The 21,683-nt window shown below is 38.8% G+C and overlaps 1 protein-coding gene across 2 annotated transcripts in view; it reads left to right on the forward strand.

Moving 5' to 3' along the window:
* Positions 1 to 2,787: 2,787 nt before the first annotated feature.
* Positions 2,788 to 21,683, forward strand: part of LOC309688873 (exostosin-1) — a 368,281-nt gene continuing 349,385 nt past the window's right edge. The window contains exons 1-4 of one of the 2 annotated variants that reach the window (XM_082504935.1): positions 2,788 to 3,741; positions 4,385 to 4,987; positions 6,020 to 6,439; positions 6,527 to 6,771. In XM_082504935.1, the coding sequence (XP_082361061.1) occupies positions 4,691 to 4,987; positions 6,020 to 6,439; positions 6,527 to 6,771 (962 nt within the window). In that variant the 5' untranslated portion in view covers positions 2,788 to 3,741; positions 4,385 to 4,690. Of the gene's footprint in view, positions 3,742 to 4,384; positions 4,988 to 6,019; positions 6,772 to 21,683 lie in introns of both variants that reach the window. The other variant, XM_082504934.1, reaches the window with a different exon arrangement.

Here is a 21,683-nt window from a genome sequence, read left to right on the forward strand (position 1 = left end):
ACAAAACCAGACATTACACTTTTGTACATTTTGTCCTTTTTTTTTGCTGTCTTAGCTTTTCTTGCTAAACGCTTTTCTCTCCATGGGCCGATGACAGAAACTGAGTGTAAAAAATGTTGATACACTCATTAGAGTAACTACTAACTGCAGATCAGCTTCTACTGGTGCAGTTATTTTACTGCTGTGGGCTTCACATGCCAGGCTACATGCAGGCTTACTGTATGATCAACGATGTGAAACTTGCAAACAGCCTGAGAGGAATATCTGCCAATACTACTCAAGAATAAAATGGAAACAAGCTCTTATTTAAAAGTGTTGCAATTTAATATCATAGACACAGAAGAACAGAATGAAGATCTTTTAATGTAAATAACAGAGACATGGATGTGTTAGTTTGGTGTGGAAGAACTTGACTGGCCTGCAGAATCCTGACCTGATAGAAGAACTTTTGGATGAATTAGAATGGAGACTGCACACCAGACCTCAACCAATATCAGTGTCTCACCTCACCAAAGTACTTCTGGAACAATGTTCAGAAATTCCCATAAACATTCTCCTAAACTTTGTGGAAAGCCTTCGCAGAAGAGTTGAAGCTAATATAGTTGCAAAGGTTGGAATAACAATCTTAAAACCTATGGATCAAGAGAGAGACATCACTCAAATTTATACGCATGAGAAGTCAGACAAGTGAATACTTACTGGCAATATAGTGTGTATATATGATAATACAATACAATAAGAACAAAGCCTCTGTATATGTGTGAGAAAATCCACATGAAACACATGAACCAAAATACAAATACAGACAGAAAAAGTCAGATTTACTTCATCAAAACTGTGCAAAAACTGAATATTTAGAGAAGACATGCTGTGTGCGTGGTAGCCAAAGAGAAGCTTCAAAACAGATTTATTCAAAAGCTGGATCACAGTCTCTTCTCCAACTGTTGGCACAGGTGAGTAAAGAGACTTCAGTACAGCTGAACCATCCCAGGATTAATACTAAAAATGAAGAAGTGAAGGAAGTGAAGCGATGGACTGAGACTGGAAAGAAATCAAAGTTGGCTCTCTCTGCGAACACCAGCAGGACCTCTTCAAATTTATCATCCCCTAATGGACCATGAAGCCATCAGCACCAGCGAATGCTTCAGAGTTATCGCATTTCCAATAAATTAGAGGCAAACTCTGTCATTCAGAAAGAGGCTGGTGCATCTGGCGGTGTTTTACACGAACATCCAAAGATTAACAGTTTGCAGATTAGAGGTTAGAAATTCTTTCGTATTATTTTTCAAGTTCTCAAATAAGTTACCACCTGAAAGGGTTGCCCATTCTCTGCACATTTGAGATCCAGGATTCATACAGCTCACAAGTCATGGCAAGGGTCCACAGAGCAGGAAAATCCCATAAAGGTGCATCAATGACAAGGTGTTTAGTGACGGCTTTAGAGGCTGTTGAGAGAAAAAAGGGGCTCATCTGAATTTTTCTATACACTTCAATTAATGCGGTACATGAAGAGTAAAATCCGCAAACCACTCTGACCACTAAACTTTGAGCACTTTAAGAGAATGTAAGAGCTAAGAAATATAAATTTACCAAAGAAATGAAAAGTAAAAGTCTGAATACCTGATGCATATTGCAGCATGCACAGCAGAAGATGCAAGAGAGAGATGTTTACTGCATTATGCTCTCTCTGTTCTTCCACGACTTCTACATAAATGTCTCTATCACCGCTCAGCATCAGAGGGAGTGTGGATTAATATTAAAGTGCCATATGCAGTTATAGCTAAATTATTTGTCAGACATGTGCCTCTTCCTGCCTGAAGGAGTCTGGCACAGCTTTGAAAATCGGTATGCAGAGCCTCTGCAGCGTGGATGCTCCTTTCAACACGGTCCATTTATGTTCCAAAACGGCAATAGTTTGAGCTGTTATTTTGAAAAACCTGTTTGACATGCCTCACTGTAAAAAGCTCACTTGCCTTCCAGTACTGTTTGGTCCCGAGAAGATCCAGTTATTTGGTTTTTATCATTACAAAGTTCTACATTTTTGCCAGATTTATATGAATAACACAGACCTGGAGCTGCTTTTAAAAATGTAGGCTGAAATAAATTGCCACAAGATGGCGCTGTTTGCTGCACCAACCATTTGTGGCGTTGCGGCTTCACAACATCTGTATAACCCTAATTTATGAGATAATGACATCTATTTAGATCCTTTGCAAATTAATTTTATTCCATCAGTTGCATCAATACAAATTTAAGCAGCTACATGAATTAAGCGCCAGACACATAGATTAGTGGACCAGATGGTCAAAGTTGAATAATTGGGCCCAATATTGGACTCACTGAGCGATTCCACGAGTTAATTAAAAGTTCTCATGTTTGCAAAACACCGAGACGTAACTAATCCCTGCGCGATTTTTATACGCCATCTTAACCTTAAGATGCACAGGTATAGCGTAAACTCGCACAGACTCCTCAAATTACTGCCTGCAATTTCAGCGTGTCGTCAAAATATAATAAATGAGCGCTAAACAGAACTCAGTGACGTTGGCTGAAACAGCTACAAGATGTAAAAGACATGCATCCCACATGGTTAAACTGTACTATTGCAACAAGTCGTGTTTTACAACTTTTTAAAGTCCAACATTTGCAGTTTTCTGAATGGAGTTTGATTTGTAAAATGAAAGCAGGAATGACCCAGAGGACCTGTGAGTGCACCTCTGGGACTTCCCCGTGATCTGTGATTTCAGTAATTTCTTGGGACGTCTTGTGTTTTTGTTGCACGCTCCATTAACCAGATACAAACACATTTACAAATGCAAACTGGGAGATCCTGAATTATGGCGGGCTCCTGCACCTTATCGGAGCAAACAGACTCCCCGTGCATACTCCGATCCCCCCCCCAAGTCTGCCAGCCTGCTACTGTCTGGCTTATCAGCGCTGCTGCTGCTGCTGCTGGATGCTGTACGGTGCAGCAGCTCGGATCCAGTTGAGGATTTCAGGATGGAAACGTGAGGATGGAAATGCTACTGGAACCCCGTATTCTCGTTTTGATAGCCCAGAAGAACATCAGTGTTCTCTTGTGATGCTTATTTGATCCATTTGCTTTACTCCATAGAGAAACGCTCCCGCCGGTCGAAGACGCTCCTGAAAGGATTTTATTGATACGCATCTCTCCAGATCAGGTGCGCCGGCGTCTCCTTAACTTACCTGGGATGATGATGATTTCTGCTCATTTCTGACTGTGAGCGGCAGCGCACAGAGGGGGGGATGTGGATTTCAATTTCAAAGTTTGGGTCTTCTCTTGCTGTGGGTTTCTGAGAGAGGGGGGCATGGCTTATGCTGATTGGAGATGCACGCGCCTTGTTTAACCGACTTAATTCTGGATGGATGCTGTCGCTGTGATCGCGGCTCTTCTGGCAGATGAGTGTGCATTTGAATTCTCACTGTGGGAACCTATCGCGTTCACAGCTCGCTGTGTTGTGTTTTCCGCCGGGACTGTGGTCCTGTCTCGCGGAAAGTTTGTGACTGGGACGCGGCGGAACATGAAGGCAGCGCACAGTGGATCTCTGTGAGCTCTGTGAATTTCCTTCCGCACGTGGTTTCAACATAGCGTGTCATTTGCTAATGGATTTACAGTTCGAGGGTTCATGAAGAATGTGTTTGAGAAGTGGATATTCCTCCACGAGCTGGAGGGGAGAGCAGCGGACACTTCCTGGAACCACAGGTGTTCTATACAAACAGGTGAGAGGATTCAATTAGGAATTACGCTTACTAAAGAGTTATGAAATATAATTTGTAAGGTGGAAATTCCTAAAGAGTTAATAATAGAGGTGGTTTTCCTGGCAAAAACAGCCCATGTGTTGAACGCGTAGCTCGCTGCAAACTCCCTTCAGAAATGCTGCATTTTAGTGGCGAACCTGTCATCAAGCGACACTCTTTCGCCCCTAACGAGACACCCTGCGCTGTGACGATGATGTCGAAACAGCCACCGTTATCAGGCAATTCAGTTTTTAAGCGAACACCGGGCTCTGCATACTATTTAAGAAAGTCAGAAGCGCTACTGAGCCGTCCATGTCACATTTAGCAAAAAACAAAAACTTTTTGAAAAAGTTAAATATCAAAACAAAATTAACGTGTACAAATCAGCTTGGGCTTTTATTATTTTAATGCCGTGTCTTTAGGCACATTTTTGTGTATTTATGACATGTATTGTGTTGAGTAAAGGTGCTCAGATATGGTTTAACATTTTTCACAGAGCTTCTACGCTGTTATTCTGATTTTTTTCCGTGCAATATTGTATCAATTATTTATTTAAAAAAATGTTTGTCTCAGAAACTCCGATATCTTATTTCATTGATAATTTTCTATTTATGTTTTCTTTTAGTGACGCCAAAACCCAAAATGCCGAGTTGTGGGTAGAGAGCCGACCTGCATCTACCTCCCTGCAACCCCTCTCCTCGTCATTTCCTCGTTCCCGTTTCCCTGCTTTCTTTTGGCATCCTTTTGTCAACGCTTTTACTCCCTTTTATTAATACTTGTTTTATTTTAATCTCTAAGTTGATCCGTTTTCAGCTCCATCACTATTCTCACACCTGCTGCCCACCTCGTTTTATTGTGAACCTCCACCCTATTCTCCTCTCTTCCCTCCCCAGACCCACCACCTCCTCCTTTTCCTCCCCCTACAGCACACATGCAGGCCAAGAAGAGGTACCTGCTTGTGTCTGTGGGGGCCGGTCTTCTCTTCCTCATATATCTGTGGGGTCTGCAAATTGGGGAGTTCCAACAGCAGCCATACCAGTATCATCAGTTTCCCCAGTACCCCCTGTATCATCAGTACCACCAACAAGAATACCAGTACTACCGCCAAAGTAAGGAAGTGTACTACCAGCCCCAGCCATTGCCCCAGAGAAATCCATCCAGACCACCCAGACACTGGCCGGAGTCGACCAAGCTGCTGGAGCCGTATTTGGAGGGAGGAGAGCAGGAGGTAGACTGGAATGATTTATAAGAAAAGAAACAATGAAAGCTCTTTAAGTAAAAACAAAAAGAAGTGAAAAAGTCCAATTTATAAGTGTTTAGTGATCAAAATGAAAGTCCAACAACAGGACAGAACAGTAAAACTGAGTTAAGGAGGATGGTTTCAAAGCTTTTGTGATTGTAAGCTGTAAGGGGGGGGGTCACAAGATCAGAATCACAATACTTTATTGATCTCTATGGGGAATTATGTAATGATGATGATGATAACACTATGATGTTGTTGTTTTTTTTTTTTAGTATTTTCTCTACCAGTGAAAAAAGATTCTTTCATTCAAATCAAAATATCTGCAAACGAAACATCTCTGTTTGGCTGAGCTCTTACCAGGCATTCATGCTGAAAATAGCCTAGTGTTAAGCGTTGGCGGTGGTAGGTGTTATAGAAAGAAGTGAAGAGAGAGGAAACTTTTAGGAAGGCAAAAACACTTTAAAAAGAATTTTAAATTCAAGGAAGTTACAGCGATATTCAGAATTAAGGGGAAAATGCTGTGGATATTGCAAAGTGAGTACCAATTCATGGCATCAATGCAGCGTGTCACGTTGTGGCTTTTCTGCATATCCAACTACACTGCTTTACTTTGTTTCTTTTCACATACTGCTGTCTAAGCAGATATGCAAGTTCTTGTGCATAGACATTAGTTTGCTTTAAGGGATTACAAGCATAGATGGCTAAGCACCATTGCTTTGGGGAAATCAAGCACAAATTACCAGCTGAAGAATTCAGGATTGCAAGTAATGCAACAGGCCAGTCAGTAATGATGAGGGAGCAGTTTCCAGCCATGAATTTTCAAAAGCAGTTTTCAGCAGGAGACAACTTTTAAAAGCGTCACTATCTAGAAATCCCATTAGGTCAGAGATGCAGTTTTGAGTGCAAACTATTTATTCGTTTCTGGGGTTTTTTTGGAATTTGTTTTAATGGAGAGTTGACTGTACTGCACAAACATTGGTGTGATGTTAATAGATACATTTGTTTCTGTGGATACAGGAGGACACCCCTCAGCTCCATCATCAGCACACCTCCCCTCGTGAACGACGGGCGATCCGTGACAACATCTACAAGAACAAGCGCTGCCGCATGGAAACCTGCTTTGACTTTGCTCGCTGCCAGTCGGGATTCAAGGTTTACATCTACCCTCAACAGAGAGGCAGCGAGATCTCAGAGACCTACAAGAAGATCTTGACCTCCATTGAAGAGTCCCGGTTCCACACCACAGACCCTTTGAGGGCCTGTCTCTTTATTTTAGCTGTGGACACATTGGACAGGGACCAGCTCTCAGTGCAGTACGTCCAAAACATTAGATCGCGTATCCAGAACCTACCCACGTGGAACGATGGCAGGAATCACCTCATATTCAACCTTTACTCTGGGACTTGGCCGGACTACACTGAGGATTTGGGCTTTGAGGTGGGACAGGCCATGCTGGCCAAGGCCAGTGCAGATGTTGTCAACTTCCGACCTAACTATGATATTTCCATCCCTCTATTCTCAAAGGATCATCCGCTAAAAGGAGGGGGCATAGGTTATCTGACACTTAACGATGCACCACCTTCCAGGAAGTACCAGCTGGTTTTCAAAGGGAAAAGGTACTTAACTGGTATAGGTTCGGAGACCAGGAATGCTTTGTATCACATCCACAATGGGGAAGATATTATTCTGCTGACGACATGTAAACATGGCAAAGACTGGGAGAAACATAAGGACTCACGCTGTGACAGAGATAATGAAGACTACTCAAAGTAAGATTGATTTGTGATGTTTCTTTCACCTTTTTGTAGTTTTAAGTGGCTTTGAAATCTTTAAAAGTCGATTTCTTGGTCTGAATGCTTTTCGTGCTCCGTGCATTAGCATTCCATGCAAAGAGGTTCTCACCTTTAAACTGTAATGTCCTTGCAGACTTGGATATTTTCATCTGTTAATGCAGTGCTTATTGTGTTTTGAAACAGATCAGCTAGCACACACTTTAGAAGAAGTAAGTTGTGATGCGATCTCATTATCAGCTGCTTCTTGCTGCTGGTTATTTCAAATGCAGCGAGTTTGTGGATCATTACAACTCCTCACAAGTGCTTGTTGTGTTGGAGTTTGCATGTTAGTACTGTCAATCTTTACAAATTTGGTTTACTGGCTGCAAACTCTCCTTCTTCACAATGTTGAGCATTGGGGGCTGCTGTGCCTGAAGCACTTCTTCTTTATTTGAATTAAACAGGTTGGATGCTTTCATGCACATACTTCACAATTGCCATGGGAGTTGAGCTTCAGTGTCGCTGTGCTCATGAGACAAAATGGTACAGAAAAGTGAGGGTATTTGTGCAGGTTTGTGTAATGTGCGTGTGTGAAGGAGAGAGAGAGGAGCAGGAGAGCAGAGAAGCATCGGCTGAAAGATGGAAAGTTTTTGTCAGCTCAGCAGTTGGTCGAGAGAAAAGCGATCTGAGCCGAGAAGTTCACCTTTTGAAAGTTTTAGCTTGAGCTGACAGCTGAAAGAAGAGACTCCATTGCACTTAGAGTGAAACAGACGCACCATTCTTGACTCGTCTCACTTTGTTAGTCCGAGTCATCTGTTGCATATTTTAGGTTTAGAAATTGTCGAGGTCCGAAGGAAAGCTCAGTGCTGTCAAACAGCAGCTTAAATTTTACAGTAAGAATCTGCATACAGAGGAGTCAGCAAATATTGCATCTGAGACATTGTTCAATCAAGAACAGTAGTTTGGACTTTTTCTTTTCTTAAATAAAATGTTCCAATGGTCCCTCACATACAGTTAAGGTTGTAATGGGTTTAATGTTGAAACTTGGTCTGAAAATCTGATTTCACTCATAGTGAATTCGGGGTTTCTTGCAGACTATAAACTTTATTCAGTGGCCTTCATTAGGACTACTTTGAATCCACTTCTGGGAAATCTGCTAATACTTCGCTTGTAAGATCATCAATACATTACTGATATGTTTTGGCCACTTAGTGAGAACAGAAACAAGTTTCACAGTCACAGCGAGAAGTCTAACAACTGAATTGTTTTTAGATGTGGTTTCACTGTGGCCTAACGGCTGATTTCGACTTCTGTTGTGAGTGTTCGCAGAGCCTACTCTGTAATCGATGTAAGTGGCTGACACGCTTGCCAGCATTCATGCATGGTGTTTTATGTGTTAATTAACTTGTGATTGTCTCTTGGTGCTTTTTATGCAGTCCCAGCTAAGATGGAAACGAATAAAATGCTGACATCAGTGAGTCCTTACATTGAAGCAATGATTGTTGTTTTCTCACTGATCTTCCAAAACGACACCAAAACATTATCGGGAAATGCACAGGAGCAATCAGAGGTATTGAACAGGCCAATCACAAGTTACATTTCCAGACAGGTTGTAACACGGGTTAATTTAGAGGGGTTTGCTGTTACAACGTATCAACGGCATACATTTAAGTATAAATTTGCTGGGACTCTCAAAATAATAAGTGTCTTTAGCAGCTACATGCTCTCCTATGTTCAGGAGCTACTTTCAAACATCTAATTGGAGTTTAATGCTACAAAGGTGACTACTGACTTTGCTGGAAAATGGACATCTTCTGTAGCAAACCTGTTAAGCTGTTTGCTGTTTAAAATCCAAACAACACGGTGAAAGATGCTAAAACACAAATGGAGAAAGAGGGCAATAATTTGATGCGTCTTTGTCACCACCAATGATCCTATATATATTATATTGGGCAAAATTATAAGGCCACACCTCTTAATCTCTGAACTCAGGTGTTCTTAATCCCGTTGCTACAGATATATAAAATCAAGCATCTCTCCATGCAGTCTGCTTTCACAAACATTTGTGAAAGAGTGAGTCGAAAGAGCTCACTGAATACAAGCAAGGTACTGCAATAGAATAAGCTGCAGATTAACTGCCATTAACATATATAACATATAATAAAAAAGCTGGGACCTTCATGTCATGAGTTTCTATTGCTGAGCAGCTCCTGCAGATGTAATGTTTAGGTGGCTCAGTCCTTTTCTCCATGGAGTGTGTGTGTGGTCCTCTGATCCAGCATAAAAATCCTCTAAAACATTCACTGTTGACATCGCTTGGTATATTTTTATTTACTGGAAACATTTCACTATCTGAAGTTGGAGGTTGTATATGAAAAGTCAATAGATGAACCCCTCGGTTTCTCTTTCATTTCAAATCGAATGTGCTGCAGTACAAAGCCAGCACAGCAAAAGAAAAATCTGTCAGTGTCCCACTGCTAATGGACTGCGGTGTGTTTCTGAAGGTGCAATGACTGTAATCAGTGGTACAGGATCGCATTTCTTGTTGCTTCACAGGCCGGTACCAATACTTTATCAGCAGCTGACGGCATGCTGAGAGCTCATGTCTCTAGAATGCAGACAAAATATAAAACTATCTCAGAAAATAAGAATAACAAATTGGAAATGGTATACGTGACCACTGTGTTCGCTGAAAGCCCCGTTTGTCTTTAATAGTCACTTCATTTATTATGTATTGGAACATTTTCCTGTAGGTGTGTTGTGTGGTAGGAGGATTGTTGCTTCAGACGAATCTAGACAATACAATACAAGAGTACATTAAGACTTTTATTTAACTTGAACTTGTTCATGAAAATGTGTTGATTTAATGAAGCTGGCTGGTAAAACTAGTGGCTTTATGAGCAGCTTTTAGGGAAGAAAAAAAACCAACATAATGTATGTTAAAGGTACTCGAAAAGAAATCCACCATGTACTCAATGCTGAATAAAGCACAAAAGGCAATAATCCATATGCTCCTGAACAGAAAGTGCTTATAAGCCTGCCTCACTAATTAAATAGTACATTAATCATTTTCTCAGTCTCGGTGTGATATCAGGCTGTTATTAAATACCAAATGTTCTGCTCTAAGGTGCTCTTTTGTTCTTCTTTCTCGTAATTTGACTTAACAAGACATTTTAAGGAACTTTAAAGCTTGGTGTCTGTCTTACTAATAATAAAAGTGATTAAGTGTGAAGGGGAACTTACTTTGTCAGATGAGACACATGAGATGGTATGTAGAGCTCTGCTTCATGTGTGCTTTGCTGTTTAAGAAATTGATGGTTGATGGTAAATTCTAGCACGCTGTGGGAAAACTACAAGTATGCAGCTTGTACAGTCTGTTTAGCCACTGTTGTTTTTTGTTTTTTTTTTCTGTGCAGAAATTATTTAAGACTATCCAGACTGAGCACTTGGACTAATAATTGACAACAACGCATTTAGAGACTTTTGTCTCATTAGTGAAAAACATATGGAGCACAGACTTAAATACAACAAACAAAGGGTTTGAATAAAGGTGTGTTACGTAACCTAAATTGGCTTAATCCAGCAAATATTACAGAACTGATAATTATTTTGATCATGCAAAAATTCTAAATACTTCCATTTTTATTTAAAGCTGGAGAAACTCAAACTTTAGTAAAGAAATGTGTCCATACTTTTTGTAGACTGAGATCTGAATGCAAGGTTGTGAACTAGGGCTGTTCGATATAACGATATATATCGGATGACGATATAAAAACATCTATCGTTTCATGTTACGCTATCGTTTGTTTCGTGGTGTCGCAAAATAAACTGTTTACAGCAATATTTTTTCATTATTTTGATGGTCACTGTAGTGGCTATATTAATTTCTTAAAGTTCTCTCTTTCTCTTATATTTAATATAATCACACTACAGACAGACAAGCGCTTGTTTTTATGCGTTGTCGTTAGCAACAGCGACGGTAAAACCACCGCGTGTCCACTCGTTTATTTTCCACATAAACCTTTCACAATAAAGCTCAAGATCCTGTTGAGACTTTTCAAAATAAACAGAATCACGTGAAAAATGCAAAGTATTTACGGATGAGAAGCAAAAAAGAGCCGTCAGGTGCTAAAAAATAAACCTTAGACTCAAACATTAGAACAGGTTTTTTTTTGTGTAATAAATACTCACAAAGAAAACGGCGGCCGTTACGACTTACGTCTAAAAATGTATAGTTTCATGTATCGGTTAAAACACTGGACTCCAGGTACACGACGCGCAGCTGGAAACACTTCACGCAAGTCGAGCTGCCCGAGATTCACAGAATTTACAGAAAATGTTACATTTTTGTGATTTATATCGTTATCGGACGATAGATGTCTTGATATCGGGATATGAGATTTTGGTCATATCGCACAGCCCTAATGTGAACATTAGATTTTGTGTTAATAACACCATTTCTCTTGTATAAATGACCATATTCACACGGTTCTCTTTTTAAATGGATCCAGTTAGCCAAAATATTCAAAAATGCAAGGTGTGATCAAAGAGTTTAGGACTACACCCATAAGAATAAATATGTCTGACTAAAATTTGGCAAATCCACCCTTCAATGTGGTCGTCTTTTGGACTTCTGGACCGGTGGTAACTACTGGTTCCTTGGTAAAAATGTGAATTGCCTGACTCGTTGGTGAGGGCTTGCTGTCCTGTACTGTCTCATTAATACAAACTGCAGGACTACTTACGAATCACTTGTGAAACTCCAAAAAAGTAAAGGAAAAAAAAAAAGAGCTCTTAGTTTGTAATTTGCATCACACTTTTTAAATTTTCATAGTTAACTAGCAGATTTTTACAGAAGCTGGGACCTTCTATTGCAATCGATATGCAGGTTTAGAATTTGGTTTTATTTCCAAATTCTTCTCAAAGTACCCGCCAACATTTGTCCCTTGGAACCATAGGTTTCCATGGGGTTTGCAGCAGGTCTCTGTGCCTGTGCGAGTCAGACCTAAGGTGTGCAAAGTTTGCATTAAGAATATTTTGTCCAAAAAGTAAATCACCAGTGCCACTTCAATGTTTTTGCTCAGTTTTATTTTTGAGAGGATGTCGAACTCTGCATTTAGCGACAGTCTGACCCAGAGGACTAAATTGATAAGGCAGGTCAGTTTGACACAGATGTTTATGTTTGTGGTTGTTTGCGGTCTTGAGCAATGAGTCAACAGCAGCAGTGCTGAAACTAGTCCAGGGATGCACAAAAACATGAAGTCAGAGGGTAAATGGGCCAAATTTCATCACTTTTCATTGTTACAGGTGCCATTCCAGATCATGTTAACTAAAAACATGGCTCCGATTTCTGGCTCACTGAAGAAAACAAAATGGGAACGAAATAATTAACTGTAGGCTAGTTGGTTTTGTTGATATTAAGATTTTTGTTTAATGAATTTTTGAGCTTGTTTTTATTTTCTGGGTGTCTGTGGCAAAATCTGTCATGTGGTAAGTTTGATGATTCTTATTCCAAAAGGATAAAAGTTTGCTGTTTAAAGCTTCATGCTGTTAAACAAGTCAGATGAATCCAGCTTAAGAATCTTTTGATTCTCGAGGTTGTGACTGAGAGCGCCTTCCTGCCTGTTTGCTGCTGCTTCCTCTGGTGTCTTACACACAGCACATCGATACAGACATCACCCAGTGCAGTCAGGGGGGATCCTACACTGCGAGACTCCCTGATGGGAACAGAAACCAATGAGGATCTTGAAGCCTTGGGGCGGTCGATAATTGCCCTCCAATTGAATTAAGCTGTGAATGAAGGGGATAGATAGATAGAAATCTCACCTCCCTCTGAGAGGCACCAAATTGAACTCACGCTGTTTTACTGTACATAGATAACAGCCAGCTGAACCAATTAGAGCTTTGCTATACAGAAGAGTCTCCCCAAAGACAATTTGATATCATAGGCTCAGGCTTAATTTACAGAAAAGCAGATTAAATGTTTAATCCAGATCACTGTCACATCTTTGATGATAGCTTACAGGATCAAAACAGGAAAGGAAAGAAAGAGTAGTGTGGAGGCTAGCCAGATGTGATGCGAGGTGTCCTGTTCAAGCCATAAATATGTTGTTTCATTTTTTTTCTTCCTGCTCATAACCTCCTCTCTTGTTTTGTCTCGATTGGCGGTGGTAAAAGTTGAAATTGGCAGTTTGGGAAACCTTGAAATCCAGCGTAGTGCTGAAAAAAGAAAGAATGACTCACCTTAAAAGTAACTCCAAAATTGATTGTATTGTGAGCTCCAGTGGGCTTGTTTTCATTGAGGACAGACTAAGTTATCACATGACCTGTTCAAATGCTGGTTTACTGCTCTTGCACATTTAACTGTTAAATCTACCGTGCTAGCATGGGTGTTTTTTTGTTTTTGTTTTTTTTCCCTATGTCTACCTATAGCATGAAAGTGGAACTTGCTAAGAGACACTTGGGAATATTTTATCTTTAATTCAAATTGATAAGTGATACTTTAACCTTTCAGTGAACAAGGACAGCATAGGCTCTCTCCATCAGGCTACATTAGTCCATTATTCAAAATTTTATCACAACACTGCAAACTATGCAACGTGCACATGTTTTAACTGTCTAGTAATCTCACACAAGCTTAAAAAAAATCATAAATGGTTAACTTACTGTCAAAAATATCACGTACAGATTCAGTTTGTTGAATTTCTTCAAGTCTGAGTTTCAGTTTATGAACAGAATTATCACATTTCCTCTGCTTCTGTCTACTCCATCATTTTTATCTTTGAATGAAGAAATCTGACATTGTGACAACATATTTTTAAACTCTTAAATACACCTAGCTAAATCAGTGGCCAAGCTGCACATTAAACAGGTTGTGTGTGTGTGTGTAAGTGTGTGTGTTTGGTGAGAATTGGCCTACTGCAACCACAAATTTATCATCTGTGCAGATTAACACAGTGAAGAATGGATGAGAATTGGAAAATGTTGAGTTCGGGGGAGGGACTGTGGGCTGGCATTTCTGTATGATTTGTTGAATATGAGGATTGCACCGGCCGAGAGGAATGCCAGGCTGGAGCACACAAAAAAATACACAGTATATGCTGAAGTGTTAAACTGCCAGTTACGTTTTATTTTCTCATTAATTAAAAGTGCTGAAACTGTGGGATCCCATGTTTCTCTAAAGGAATTAGAGTTATTTTTACAAGAAAATATAAAAAATGAGGCCAATAAAACTTTTTTCTTCTAAATTAAGTTAATTGTTTTTCCCCCTACCTGAATAGTTTTTTTCTTTATCATTTACTTCTGCAATTTTAAATATTTGCATAACTTGCCAGCAATTGTGTTTTTGTATAACTAACCAGGATCTGTTTTAAATCACAGTATGTGCTGTCAATGCATTTTAGACTGACAACACACTGACAAGGATAAGCTCCGTTTTTCTTTCTGGCCCCATCTCAGCTTTCTGTGGCAGTTCAGTTATCGATGGCCTTTAAATGCCAACGGATGCATTTTTATACACACACACACACACACAAAAAATATTCCATCTTTGCTGTAAATGAAGCGATTATTTATAGGAGAGTGTATTTACAGTGCTTAACAAATTTATTAGACTCATAAACCACTCAGGTCAAGGTTTATGCCACAGCTGCCCTAAATGATTAATGTTTCCATAATGTTTAATCCACCAATAAGTTCTTTTATCAAAATTGTGTTTTTATTGCTAAAATAAAAATCTGATTGTTGTTATGCACAAATTTACAGATTTACAGTTTTTATTAAAAAAATTCTTTTTTTTTAAAATTAAGATGCCAATTTAGAATTATTTGCTAGTCCTAAACAGAAAAATGTTATTTGCCTGAATATTATGCTTAATTATTTGACATCTCATAGACGTCCAGACTGTTGTCTTAAATTTGTGTATAAAAATTGATGCTAATTAGGTTTTTTTTCTGTTAAATACCAATATAAATTCTAGTTATAAATAACTTTTTGACAGATCTTTAAAATATTTCTTCTTGTTTTAATGACAGGTGTTCTAATAAATTTGGTCAGAACAGTATAATTAGAATTTGAATTGGATATAAAGACAGTAAATTTACCAGCATGTTGTAAGCTGTCAGTATCCTTCATTTTCAGCTAATAGCAAAGATTGATCAAGTCATAATAAGTGAGGCAACAACAGAAAAGGTGTGAAGCTAGTTAAGACCCGTTTCATGGTGCTAAACTGGCAATAACATGAAACAGCAGCTGGCACGCAACTCTGAGCTAAATGTGCCATAAATGAATTGGATATACAAGTTTTCCACTTTTTGCACAATGTAATTGGTTTAGCTAGTAGCCTGCACGCTTGTGAATTCAGGTTTTTGTCACCATGCTTGGTCTCTCTTTGGAATTGAACTGTAATTACCCTCCTGAAGGTTTCACCGAATGCATCATTTTACAGCTTCAGTAAATCTTTCAGTAAAGATTTCATAGGCCAACTCAGGTCTTCACCTTTTTTGGAGGTATCCTCTGCTTGCTTTATAACTGTACACCTACACTTGTAGTGAGGGTAGAAAACACATAAAAACATTGTTGAATTGAACTTAACAGACTAAATATTTTATTTACACTATCTAGAATAAAATGTGTAATGCCATGTTAAGACTGAAGGATTTCTTTATGGTTGCACCAGATTATGAGTGAATGTAGAGTCATGTGTTATTAAAGAAATTTAGCCAACAGACTTGAGAGACCTGTTGGTCCAATCATAATTTGACATTTTTCATGACCTGTGTTGTTGTACAAACAGATGTACTGACCAAAGTGCTGTGAGCGACTCTGTCTTGTATTCACAAAAACATGGAAAATTAAAAAAAAAACCTGACAACTGATTAATTTGTTGGTCTCACAAGAAAAGAGTGTGTTGTCTATCCATTAGCCTCTCTTTTCCTTTTCTAAGCTCATAGTGCTTATACCACACATTTCCATATTTGTCCGAGCAGGCCACTCTGACAGGCTATTGTCTAGATGTCACAAAGTGTCCAAAGTGCAGCATCACTTTTAGTTCTGGCCCCCTTAAGTTGTTTGAATCAAGCTTTTATTGTGCTGATAATGTGTAGCCTGAATGGAGGAGGAATGTAAGAGCTTTGGGATGAACTCTCACAAAACATTCAGCAAAGCAAAGTTAAACCACCAACCAGGCATGCGCCGATGTGAATTGATTGGCCAAGTTTGGTGTAACACCCTTGTATTTTTAATACATCACATAATTTTTTCCACGTTTTCAGTCCAGTCCATGTACCTAATCATTTTAAGAGGAAAGGTGTTTGTTAATCTACTTTACACAGATCTATAAATCATTCAAGCATAAAGAAGGCACTTAACTCGAGGGATAAACCAGTTTTGTTTCTACACATATGAGACAATTTAGCAATTTTATTTAATTTAATTGAACACTTTTAAATGGTGTCTTTACGCACTGTGGTACTGGCAGCCTGTTGCAAAAACACCGTTTGTTCTAATTTTTTTAAGACAGTTTGACAGGCATGAAATAGTATTTTTGTACCAACGAGGTGATTCTCAAACAGCTATTAGACAAAAACCTGGCTTGTCTTCTTATGGTGTGCAGTGTTCTGAAAATATTTCAGGAAACTGGCAGGACGACAAAAAAAAGAAGTGTCAGGTATATCTACGTGGTAAGCCAAATTACACAATAACTGGACTGAAAATCAGTGGGAGCAGGTCTTATGAAGCGATGAATCCAAATTTAAACCAAGGGGGTCAGGAGTTTTTACCTTTACCTTACAATATGTAGTATCTTGAGGCAACTGCCATTGTGATTTGGCACTATATAAATTGAGTTGATTTGAATTGAATCTGTAAGACATAGTGGAACCTCTGTCACAGTTTGGGGCTTTCAGCTTGGGGATCTTGTCAAAACTGATGAATTTATGAACGAAGAAAAGCCATCAGATTTTTTCCACAATGCAATGCCATTTGGAAAGTCTGACTGGCAATAGCTTTATTTTTCAGGACTTCAATAATGTTTGAAGCAGAGAAGGATCATCTCGACAGAGAACAGAAGAAAAGGGGGCAAAAGAAGAGGAAGAGCTTTAAATGTCCTTCAAGAAGCCTGAAGGACAAGTCCTGAAAAGTACTTAAAGAATTCCCAATAAACCTTGCCTAAGAGAGCTATGTTGAAGAACAAAGGCGGTCATAGAAATTGCTGACTTTAAAACTTAAATGTACAAACTCTGCATTTATTAAGGTCAAAAACAAACTTGTATACAACTATGCATTTATTTCCGTTCATGTTTGCATGTTTATTTCAGTAAATTGCTGTAAGTTCTTCCTAATTTGCTGGGAAAATATTGAGAAACGAGACTTTTTCACAGTACTGTAGAGTAGGTAGTAGTCAAGGTCTGAAGAGATCACATGTCATGAAAATGTCCCTTTTCTGCAGAATTTGCATGTACTAAAGAAGTGAAATGACATATCCTGACAAGCTGATAAAGACACACAAGCAGCATCTCTAAAAGCTCGTAATGGACAAATATTTGACCCCAAGCATTCGCATGATACTCTGTCATCATTCACCAAATGTGCTTTCATCACTAATTATTTCTTCAAAAGAAAGTAAAGATTCTAAATGAATTAATTATAATGGGCTCTCACTGTTCAGTGTTTTTAATTTGATGCGTCCAAGTATGCATAAATATATTCAGATGGAAACACAGCTGCTGTCACATCTGTGAATCTCTGGCAGCTGCAGTATCCAATATGTATGATGGGAGAAAAGTGTCTGACTGTATTAATTGAAATGTCAGCGGTGGTCATGTGGGTGGCCTGCTGTCACTGCGTTTCTTTTTAGTTATTTCTTGCTGGGCTTGTTGTGAGTTGTTCTGTTAAAACACATCAAAAGCTAAAGCCCTCTTCCCTTGTTGCTGCTTATCTTCCTTACTCCTCACCATCCTCTTCACCTCTCATTCTTCTCATCTTCTCCTCCATTTTCCATTCCTCTCCTGTTCTCTCCTTTATTCCCCTTATCTGTACTCTTCCTCACTCCTCTGCCTCTTGCTCTTTTCCTCACATCTTCCTGCTTCGACTGCTGAGCTAAAGTAACCCATGGAAAAGGGTTTACTGCTGTCTTAGTGCATCTTTGATGCAAGTCATGATGAAGAGCTCCGTGAAGAATAACAACAAACTCTGTCAGTTTCAGTGAAGGAGAGAGACAAGTTAAGGACTTCTAAGACACTTCATGTGTGACCACATTAGAAACCTAATTAAAGCAACAAAAAGGTGGCTAAACCGGCCCGTTTGTAACGATGCACTTGCAAACATTCAGAAAATAAACTCTTTCAATAACAGTCGCTGCAGTAAAGTACATGAAAATGAACCAAATAAACAGTTTAAGTAATTAATGAAATCTTTAATATCTATCAAAATGAGGTTCAGTTACCCAACAAGAATGACAGAAAAGATTAAAACTGTTAGAATAAAGTCAAAGAAACCTGGTGATCCCGAGCAACACAATCTGAGCCCTGTCTCTTGAAAATCGCATCCCCGTTCAACTAAATTGCATTTTGATTTGCAGTTAAATTGCTTGTAATCAACATCCGTCTAATGTGGTTGGTGTCTTTAAACGGTCTATTTTAACTCAAACCACAATTGTTTTCTCTCTTAAATGTGTCCAAAGAGTCAAAATAAAACCTTCAAGTCACACTAAATATAAACTGAAAAGGTCCCTAATCTTTTTGATAATGCCTCTGTCAGCCAGCCTGTCTGATGGATTGTGTGAATTTTGATATGTTCAATATATAAATTCGGACTTTTTGAAACTTTTTGGCAACAGGCGTGTGAAAGAATATAGTGAAATAAATGATTTCATCTTGTGTATTCAGAGTCTGATGGATAACTGACAGTTTCCTTTTTTGGTGACACCTTATGTAGTTTATTTATTATTTCTAAACAGGTGTTTTTTCTTTCTGTACGTTTCTTCTCTTCCGATAGGGGAAAGAAATTGGCTGCAAATGTGCTGCGTAAATAATGACCTCCTTTGGCCACAGCTGGCCGATGAATACAGTAATAAGAAATCAATATAAAATCTTATTAGAACTTCTGAAAAACAATCATAACAAACCGTAAATACAGATGAAAAATAATTCATTTTGACAAACAATATCCTCTTCTTATTTCCTCCTAACTCAGACTAATAAAAGTTGTGGAGACACGATTCTTTACTGGCTCTTTGAGAGTTTCTAGGGGCCATTAAATGGCTGCAGATTTCTCAGCCAGCAGACAAGAACAGCTGAACTTGTCAATGCATTGAAGGCTTCTGCCAAGGCTGGTTGGAGGGTAAAAGGAAACTCTATTGATCAGCTTTGACTTCACTACTGCAGCCAATCAGAAGATGAATAGAGGTTAATAGTTCTTGCTGTGTGAAATCCAAATATAGATTGGCATTTAGTGCAACGGGGCCTTGGCATTTATTTTACTTGACCCACTGTCAGTCTTATTGGGAAGAACAAGTTAAAGTATCAGAGGCCAAATGGTCACTGTGAGGAACACAAGCCAGCAAACTGTGTGAGTTTAAACATTTGTCTGATTGATTGACTTAAGTTTTTGTCTGAGCTCTTGACTGAATTTGCAAGTTTAAAGTAAACTGCAATCAGCATTAAATTTGCACCTGACCTTTCCTGGCAGACTTTGTCATGCTGAATGGCTGTTAGCTGTTTTTTCAATGTCTCGTCTTGGATAAAAAAAATCTAAAGTGAATGACTTGAGAATTAATGTCTCCACCTCCTGGAATTCCTTCCAAAGTAAAAAAGACATTATTGTGTAAAGTGTAAGAAAGTTGAGAGAAGACGAATCGGGTCCCTCCCATCGATTCTCAAACTTGTGACTGCACTTCCTAACCTACTGACAAACATGCTACATGCAAATAATTATATAGTGTGTGTGTGTGTGTGTGTGTGTGTGTGTGTGTTTTTCTGGATTTTTTGGTTAATATTCTTTCTAGGAAACTACCATGAAAATAAGAGGCTGTTCATTTCTTTGGAAGTGAGTAAACTTACAAATTTACTAGTGTTCACTGTAAGAAAGAACATAAAATAACTCACATGTGCTTTGTTGCTTCACCTATTTGCATTTCCCATTGTTTACTGGACCAAACGAGTTAGGTGTGAAATCGTGAAGAACTAAGTGCCTTAATACTGCCTAATATAATATAGTTTAAAATGAATAAAATGGTAAAATATAATAACTGTATATTAAAATAACAAAATGTTATGCTACTAAACTTTTTATTATAAATTCTTAAAATTGATTTTATTTATTTATCTATTGTTTTCAAACACAACAACTGTGGAAAATAACATACTTTTCCCTTTGTGCCTGGAAAACACTTGACAGCATGCACTCCATTAACGTAAATGAAATCACATTCTCCAACCAACTGTAGCAACAACTGTGCTTTTGCCTTAATGTACTATGACTCACAATGTGAATCAACTTGCTACAACTTTTATGGTATAAACATTGCAGCTGCTCATGAGCAAGGCAGTTTTGTTCTTCTTTAGGATGTAGTTGGGTAACGAAATTTCTACCTTAAACTCTTAAGGAGACCGGTTTGATGGCTGCACTCGGAATTGTCAGGGCGTCTCCTAAGTTTCCTTAAAAGTAAACTTGGAAAACGGTAAACCTTCTGAATGCGGGTTTTCTGTAAATATGCTTGAACTTTACACTTTATACCAGAATAAAACTCAATTTATGTCTCGCTTTTCTCGAACAAACGGTGAGTGCCCACTCTTCGTCACATCAGTTTGACAGTAACAATACATGCTGAAAAAATGTCTTTGTCTGGGTATATGTGATGCTATGCTGTCTGTCTGCAGAAAGGATGTCATTTTCTGCAGCAGCATGAAATGTTGCCAGCCCTCTCACTCGACTGCACATCACTTTCTTTCCTTATGTACCCAGAAAATGAGCCAGGAACACAATTCGACTCAATCACAGTATTTTTTTTTTTTTCTCTTCTCTTTTGCCATCTCCATTCAACCTTTCTTCCTAACTCTGATTTCTTTGCCAAAGTTTGCTGTCTTTATTTCGTCTTCTTTTTCTCTCTGTGCATTAGTGTGGTGAGCAGTGACAATCAGTTGAGTTGAAGTAAAGGTGTGTGGGAGCTTAACAGGATGTTTGCCATCCATCCTCACCGAGAAAGACCAGGAGGACGGAATTAGAGAGGTGGTAAAATAGTGGAACCACTGCCTGGCAGGATGGATTGCAGTGTGAATCCATCACGTTTCAAACACACACACGTGCACAGCAACAGGAAAGAGAGGAAACTTTATCAGAGAGGAAACAAGAAAGTGTTGCTCTTGTATGATTTTTTCATTTGCTGCATGTCACCCTGTGTATTTGTTTTTTCTGAGCGGAAACAAATGGTCCAAAAAGCCGAACAGTTTTCTCTACTGCTTGGTTTCACAAACATTTGCAGCCACAGATCCCTGAACACACACATATTACAGCAGAAGTGTCCATCTTTTTCTCTTTTCTACTTCCCGAAATCCATATACTGTGGGACAATTTTAGCTGTTGTTGATTTAGTATCAAGTATTTTTTGTATTATGACTCCCTAAAGCATTTTCTGCTGTATTGTTGATTCTCCAGCTCAGTGAAAACTGCTCCGATTTCTTACATGAGGGGAAGATTGGACTGGATACTTTGCAACTGGATACTCTGCAGGCAAACTGGATGAAAATCTCTTTATTAACAATTCATATCAGCAGCCTTTATGATTTATTACAAAGTGAGACGTGGATACTAAACAGGAATATGAGTTGTCTTGCATGGAACATGGGCACATGCACATCCTTGCTTTTGCTCCAGAGTATCTTTTGGAGTTTGATTTTGCTGTTACTACACAT

The sequence above is a fragment of the Aulonocara stuartgranti genome, assembly GCF_965226115.1.
Source record: "Aulonocara stuartgranti genome assembly, chromosome: 15".
NCBI classification, from domain to species: Eukaryota; Metazoa; Chordata; class Actinopteri; order Cichliformes; family Cichlidae; genus Aulonocara; species Aulonocara stuartgranti.